Raw genomic sequence first — 7,761 nt, 5'->3', positions numbered from 1 at the left:
GCAGGGACTTGGAACTGGATGGTCCTTAATGTCCCTGCCAAACCAAACCATCCTGCAAGTCTGATTCTGTTTGAAATCTTAAGTTTGGGACTCCAAGTTATATAGATTTGGCAATAATGTAGCCTGAATATGGCTCATGAATGTGATTCAACCAAAACTAAAGGGAATACTCATACTTGTTACTCAGAGTTAATTTACTTAATAACATCCAGCTTATATATGTTGCTAATAAAAGGATGTTATCTATCTTATTTGGTATTATTTTTTAAAGGCAAGCACAGAAATTAAGGCTGGCAACGTGCCTACTGGTATTTAATGAGTCACCATCCACAGGGTTGTTCAAGGAAAGGTTGGACCTGGCACTAAGGGCCATGGTATAGTGGGGTGATATTGGTAGTAGGGTGATGGTTGGACCAGGTCCTTGAAGGTCCTGGTCCCTGTTAGGATGTTAGGACCTGCAGCTGTAGCATCACCATGTCAATTTTATTATTATTATTTTTTTTTTTCCTAAAAGTAGGAGAAACAGCAGTTTCTAAGCCACTTTTGCAAACGGCCTTGAAATTCTTACTTCAGAACAGCAGGCCGCGGCCCAGCTTCCCCTGCTTCACCGGGCCGGGGCCGGGGCCGGGGCCCGGAGCGCTCCCCTGCCGGCCGGGCGGCTGCGCAGAGCCGAGCGGCGGGCGCGGGATGTCGGCCGCCTTCCTCCCCCCACCTCCGGCCCGGCCGGGCCCGGCCCCGCCGCTCCGCCCCGGGCAGCGGGGCGGGGCTGCGGGCGGCAGCGCCAGGCGGAGGCGCGGCACGGCGCGGTGCGGTGCGGTGCGCTCGGCGGACTGTTCGGGAAGGGCGCCCCGTGGCCGCCACGACCCCCGGTGGCGCTGTGCCTCCTGCCTCTCCCCGCCCCGCACGGCCGCGCCGCTCGGAGCCCCGGCGGCGGGGGGGCGGTGCGAGGCATGAAGCTGAGCAAAGCCCAGTACGACGAAATAGCGCAGTTCCTGGGGCACGTGCAGCCCACCCGGCAGAGCCTGCGGAAGCTGAAGGAGAAGTTCCCTAGGTAAGTGCTCCCTGCCCTCCGCCGCGGCACCCCCCGGCGCGGGGCGGGCGGCTGGGGCCCGGGCGGCGGCCTGCGGGCTCGGCCGAGGGGCCGCGGGCGGCCGTGCCGCCAGCCCCGGCCTGTGCCTCCAGTTCCAAGCCCCCACACGGTACCAAGTCACTCGGACACGCACACCTGCACCGACGGCGATGCACAGGGCTCGCCGGGACCCGAAAAGTTAGGCACAAAGTAAAGTGTGCATCTTCCCCCAGCTGCACCTTCAAATAAAAGCTCTCATGGGGGTCCAAAGCACCAGGCACATCTCTTGACACGCACGAAGCATTAGGACTCGGGGTTTTCCTCTCTGGGTGATACCAAGGCAGGAGGCCTGGGGTGCCACTTCCCTCGTGGTATAGGGAAATGGGGCTTTCAGGCCTTTTTGGACCTCTTACATCGTGCTGATCTCTGTTGAGTTGAAGGCTGGAAGAGATCAGCAACTTACACGTGACCATTCATCTGTTTTCTCATCTGAACAGCACTCAGGATTGTCAGAGGCATGCCAGAATGACCACAGGCTACTGTGGAAGGGTCAGGATTGAAAATACTAAAAGTTTAAAGGTCTAACTTAAAGGATCAGGATGCGCTTCATGCAATGATCTTCATTGCTAAAATTTGCTTGCTACTGATAATAACAAAGTTGTAAAGGGCATGTTATAAAAGTCATGTTGCAAGAGAAAGTTAAGTTAATGCCAAATTGGGTAGAATGGGAGAGGAATCCAAATTGGATTCCATTGGGAAACTTGTAGTACTACCTTTAAAATGCACCAGAAACATTTTTTCTCTATAGAAAGATCTTTTCTGTATAGAAAGCTGCACATCCATAGATGTTCTACTGCTCTGGTGAGAGGTGGAAATAAATAAATAAATAAAAATCATTCACATGCTTCCTAAGCAAGCCTTGCTAATCTTATGACAGGTGTGACTGGGAAAACTGCCTCTGTGTAACTTACAGTAAGAGGATTAAAAACCAACACTAACTTAGGCTTTTAAACTGTCCAATGAAAACTTCTCCTTTTTCAGGAAAGTAATGTAGTTAAAAATCAAGCTGAGGCATTGACCCTGTTGAAGAGAAGAAGTGATGATGAAGCAAAGAGGTTGGTTCAGTGAGCACATTTTGTTGCTTTGCTGGGAGCCCAGTTCAACTTGCACAATACTTCTGCAGCTTGGGAAATCACTTACTGTGACAGCGTATCTCAGATGAGTGTATGCTTGGCGTTACCACTTTGGTTGCAATGAAACTAGAAGAGTGTTTGTACACATGTATGCATGCATACATCCACACACACACGTGCACAATATTCTCTTTTTTTAGACTCTTTTTAAAGCTGTCTTGAAAGACAGAATTTGGGGTGGGTTTGCCAAGTCAGTCACTGTGTGTAGGAACCTGCTTACAATATCCACAGAAATAAGCGCTTCGACTATGGAAAAAAAGTTTGTCAGAGAACTACCAGGCCTTTCTGCTGATGCCTTATACTTCCCAGTGTATCCCTTTGAGGCTGTGGAACATCCATTCGCTCCTCAGTTTCAGAATTTGATTACTCCTAGAAAAAAAAAAAAAAAAAAAAGCACTAATAACAGAACATGGAATTACATGAGGGAAAACATTATGCTTTTTCTAAACCATCTGGCTTCAGGTGTGGCAAATGCTGTAAGGCAGAGGTTAGCTATAATTATTTCTTCCATGATTTGCTGGCATGGCATACTGTTATGTTGTCACCCATATTAGGAGATCAGAATGTCCTCTTATGGAGTTTCTGCTTGTAGGCCTCTCCTGAATTTTGTTTCCCCATCCTAAGAGAAAGCTAAAATCTGATGTTTGAATGATGGGTACAAGATTTCTTCTCATCTGCTACTTCAGTCACTGAATTGCTACATCTTCAAAATGTCTACTTTAAGTGTAGCTTGAGGAAGTTACAGTTTCCTTCTTCTGTAAGTCTCCTTTCTGTGAATGGCTCAGCAAGTGATGTTTATTTGTTGTCTTTTTCTTTATTTTTCATAGTAGGGCAGATGCCAAAAACCCTCAGAGGAAAAAGTTTGAAGTAGCAAAATCTGTTGGGATAGTGATTTTGAGTTGCAGGTAAAATTTTAGAATACATTCAAATACCACTGCTTCCCTTTGCAAATTAGGGAGATGTACTGAAACAGGTGAGTGTTATGATGCGAAGAGTGGGTACTCTCTGTAAAAATTAAGTTGTAAAAGAGGCTGCCTGGAGAGAGATGTAAAATTGTTTGCCATCCTGAGTGCTTATTTAGAGGCTCTTACAAGTTACCTGTTTGGTAATTTTGTAGCTTATATTTTCTATATAAAGTTTTTTTTATAATCTAGAACCTGTGTCATTCTCTGCAGGGATTAGGAGTTTAGTTGGACTTCTTTGCCTTTTTTTTTTTTTTTATTATTATTATTATTCAAAACAGAATAGAACCCTAACTTTCTAATTCAGTCTTTTAAAGAAAATGTTCCAGAATATATCATGGTGGTTGCAGTGGTATGAAGGTGTCCATAAACAGTTTGTCATTACTATGGGTCACTGGTTCAAACTAGGAAGTACATCCAGAAAAGCTGCTTTCACCTTGCACTTTCATTCCCAGGAAGGATCGGTATTCCACTGACAGTACAATAAATAAGTTGATAGTTTTCAAGTATTTCTGGTTCCTACTGCTTCACAGATCCTGAGAGTCTTTGGACTCTCTGCATTAATTTTCTCAGGCTTTTTTTTTTTTTTTTTTCTAATACTGTCTTATCTACTAGATGCTCTCTTGCCTATTGTGCTTCTTGACAGCTCACAGTTTTCTCTCCCTTTTTGTTTCAATGTATGTTTCATATTTGGTATGGGTCAGCGGTTGTTCTACAGTTTATCCCTAAGAGCAATCTGTAATTTCCACAAAATTATTGCCACAATTTAGTGTGTATAAGTGTGCTGTGTAGTGGCTGCCAACATGATCTGTAATTCTGTGTTTATAAGTATCTTTATAACAGCATCCATACTTTCTTCTTTTTACAAGCCTGTAATGTTACAGAAAACCCAGATTTAGTGTAATTTCCAAAATAGAAACTCATAAATCAAATTCCTGTTCTTTTTCTGCTAGTGCAGCATCTCTATTCCATAACTGGCAATTTATTGTTTGTTTGTTTTTAAGGTATTGGTTACATGCTTAGCAGTTGTCTTTCAACTTTATCATTCGTGTTTACGTTCAACATGTTGTATTTAACAGCAGGATTTGGGGATGATATGAGGATTATCAAAATGGAATTTTGTCTGCTAAGTATGACAAATCTCTGCCAAAATCGGATGCAGTTTATTTGAGCTTCTTAACAACACTTTGTGTTGTGCTTTTCTAAAGAGTGCCAACTTTCCTGCTTTGTTTCTCACCTGGTTATCTGCTGGCTGGTAATTTGTGTTTTGCTTTGTAACTTCTGTATTTTATTCTTCTGCTTTCTCTTTAGCCATGAAGCCATGAACTGATGTTCATCCGTGATAGTATTTTTCTCAGTAAGAAGTAATGTCTAAATTGGATTGCCAATTGTAGGGCGAGTTACAATCTCATTTCTTTAGCACTTGTTTTTTCTGTTTTAAGTTAGAAGTACCCACCAGTAGAATCTTCTCCAAAAGAATTACCTTAGCATTACCTATCCATGGTGACAAGATTTAGGTTAGACCTTTAAACTTTTAATATTTTCAAGTACCATTTTAACTTGCCTGGGAAAGTCCAGCTTGAGTTTGATCCATACCCAAGTTGAGTGTAGTTGTTTCCAGGGGGGGAAGGGAACAGCCAAAAACCTCAGTTTCTCTGAATATGGGAATGTGTAATTAATTTCTCTTTGAAAACTTTTCCTGAAGTTCCTATCAATAGAACATGATTGACAAATAACTGGACCCTACTCAAATCTGTACCTTGTACAATATTTTGCTCTTCTTGGTATGCAATTCTGATAGAATTCTACATTTTTCTTGCTAGAATCTTCTGTCTTCTGCCAAGATTTCTAAGGGTGTAAGGTTTGCTGACCCAGTTTATTAGAGTACTGTCTTGTTTTTTCTTACACAGAGTTTTTCCTCGTTTGATTCTGTTCTATGTAAGTCTGAGTTTTTTACACTATGTTATGTCTGATTTAGGGGTTCCAGGAACTTTCTGATGGTGCCAGTTGACTAGTCTTTCTTCTTTTAGAGATGTCAGAAACCTTACTTTCTGAGTCCTTGCATTGAACTGTTGTGGAAGATATTTCAGTTCATCTAGGAGTGCTGTATTCTTCCATACCACAGTTAGTGTTGTCTGTATTGTTTCTCTTCCTTAATTATAAATTGTTAAACAAACTTAGTGCTTCTAGCCTGACTTCATTTTCAGTGCCTCCACTTTTATTCCTATAAAAGAAACATTCTTTTTTGAGCCCCTTTGAGTGCAAATCATGTTTATAGGGAGTTTCAAAGTGCTAGGATTTCAAACTATTAGAATTTATAGCAGCTGCTCTGTGCAAGTCTTTACTTGCTACCTTTTCATCAGTGCATCTGTGTAAAGATGTACTGTTCTGTTTGTGCGTCATCTGTAAAAGCTTTCTTCTTAGTGATAAGGATGAGCATTTCTTACAGCAGAAACATAAGGGAAGCTTACCAATAAGCAAGGGACTAAACGCCCTGTAAGCAAGAGAAAAAGGTGATAGGCTGGGTCAGAGTGGATTTTGGCCTTTTTTTAAGCATGGTTATTTGGTTTTAACATACTTCACACCAGGCCTGGGAAGTGCACCAACAAGATTTGTTATTAAATAATGTGTCTGCGTGGTAACGTCTTACAATGTAAATTAGAAAATAGATTGTTTATTATTTTCTTGATTTTATCATCTTCTTAGTGATGGTTCATACTGAAACAAAGGCCCTTAAAGAATTTTAAACATGTGACATCCAAACCAGCCAAAGTTCTGATTATTTAAGACTCAGTTAACATCTGCAACTACCTCAAAGGAGGTTGTAGTGAGGTGGGGGTCAGTCTCTTCTCCCAGGCAACAAACAATAGAACAAGAGGAAAGGGCCTCAAGTTGCACCAGGGGTGGATTAGGTTGGATATTAGGAAAAACGTCTTCACTGAAAGGGTTCTGAAGCATTAGAACAGGCTGCCTAGGGAAGTAGTTGAGTCACCATCCCTGGAGGGGATATAGAAAAAAAAGACGTGTAGATGCAGTGTTTATGGACATGGTTTAGTGGTGGAATTGGTAGTGCCATTTAGCAGTTGGACATCATGATGTTAGAGGTCTTTTTCAACCCAAATGATTCTGTGATCTTTTATTCCTCTTTCTCCACTGTCATTGTTGCCTCCTTTTGGCTTCTACAGTTTGTGATAGATATGTGTGTTTTTCCTCTTCCAGCTGGTTTTGTTTACAAGGAAATATATTATCTTTTCATGAATAATTTCATTCCTCCTTTATGCTGCTGCTGCTTAGTACTGATCAGTGCACAATGGTTGAGTTATGGAACAGGAAGGTAGAACTGTTGCCTCTTTTTTTCTGTGTTTTTCTTTCTTTCAATCTCTGGATTCTGGTACCTGCTGGTAAAGAAGCCTGGAGATTGAGTCAAGGTAAAAGGAGAATTCTCTGTTCCTTGCTGTAACGTTCCTTGGAGCTTTTGTTCCAGGAGAGAGGACTAGCAGTGAAGCTTGAGAACAGAGGGCAGCTGGATGTCTAAGTGGCTTTCAGAGCTCTGTGCTGTGTATATACAAGCTCAAGTATATTAGACAATGAAATCTTACCTGTGGGCAGCCAACCTACTGGTGTGTGAGAAATCAGTTACACTCTCTTCTTTCTGAAAAGGCTATAATCACAACAAAACGGACATAATTTGGCAGTTTCCCTGCAATCTCTGCTCTTCTGAATAGTAGGTAAATTATTTTGGAAAGCAGATGAACAGTCTTCAGTCTACAAGCATTTATCAAGTAATTCTCATTTAGAAAGTTGCCTTTGTGCCCATGAGAGCTAACAACATTTATTTCTTAAAACAAAGGCGTAGGTTAAGCTCCCTGTGCTTTTCTGTATTCTCACTAATTGTAATAATAAAATCTCACTAGCCACCTCCTTGATTTCAGTAGACCAGTAGAAAATAGATTTTAGTGGAGATGCAGAGACTTGGAGACTTTATGTTAAACTTAAGAGGAAATAAACATTTTATACTACTGTTTGGTTTTGCCTATTACATGCAGCAGAAGCCTAACGTAATTCAACATTTGTTATGTTCTTGAAGCTATGTTTAACCTTACATGTAAGCAGATTGATAATAAGAGTTGGGAGGTAGACGTGGCTTGTTGTTTGAAAAGCAAATTAAAAATACACAGGTTTTCAGAAATGACCTACAATAAAATGTAGCATGATAAAAATGTTCTTAGAACAAAATACAAATTTATAAAGTAATTCTGTGACCTTTGCATTGATAACATTCCATTTGGATATATATTCTTGCTATTTGAAGGCTTGGTGTCAGATTGTGATCTGTATCTTGGTAAGATATTACAGTTTTGGTAGGATAAACCAGACTGCAGTACAGGTTTTCTGATTTCACTGTAAATGCCAGTGTACGAGCCTTAGAGGCTTTGCAACTGGTTGGGTTTGGTGCATCATGCTGAAAAACTGTTTGGTTATGCTGTGGCCTTAAATAGGAAGGAGGCTAATTCTTCTCTGTGGTACAAAGTATTGC

The 7,761-nt window shown here is 41.5% G+C and overlaps 1 protein-coding gene across 9 annotated transcripts in view; it reads left to right on the top strand.

Annotated features, from left to right (window-relative positions):
* The first annotated feature begins 775 nt into the window (after positions 1-775).
* Positions 776-7,761, top strand: part of CDIN1 (CDAN1 interacting nuclease 1) — a 124,654-nt gene continuing 117,668 nt past the window's right edge. For all 9 annotated transcript variants that reach the window (XR_014317684.1, XM_082762592.1, XM_082762589.1 and 6 more), the window contains exon 1: positions 776-1,051. Coding sequence is in view for 8 of the 9 variants with exons in the window: in XM_082762592.1 (XP_082618718.1) it covers positions 951-1,051 (101 nt within the window). In the remaining variant the exon portion in view is untranslated. The remainder of the gene's footprint in view (positions 1,052-7,761) is intronic.

This window comes from Aythya marila (assembly GCF_965140915.1).
Source record: "Aythya marila genome assembly, chromosome: 5".
Lineage (NCBI taxonomy): Eukaryota > Metazoa > Chordata > Aves > Anseriformes > Anatidae > Aythya > Aythya marila.
The sequence above is the reverse complement of the archived record's forward strand: the minus strand, read 5'-3'. Positions and strand labels throughout refer to the sequence as shown.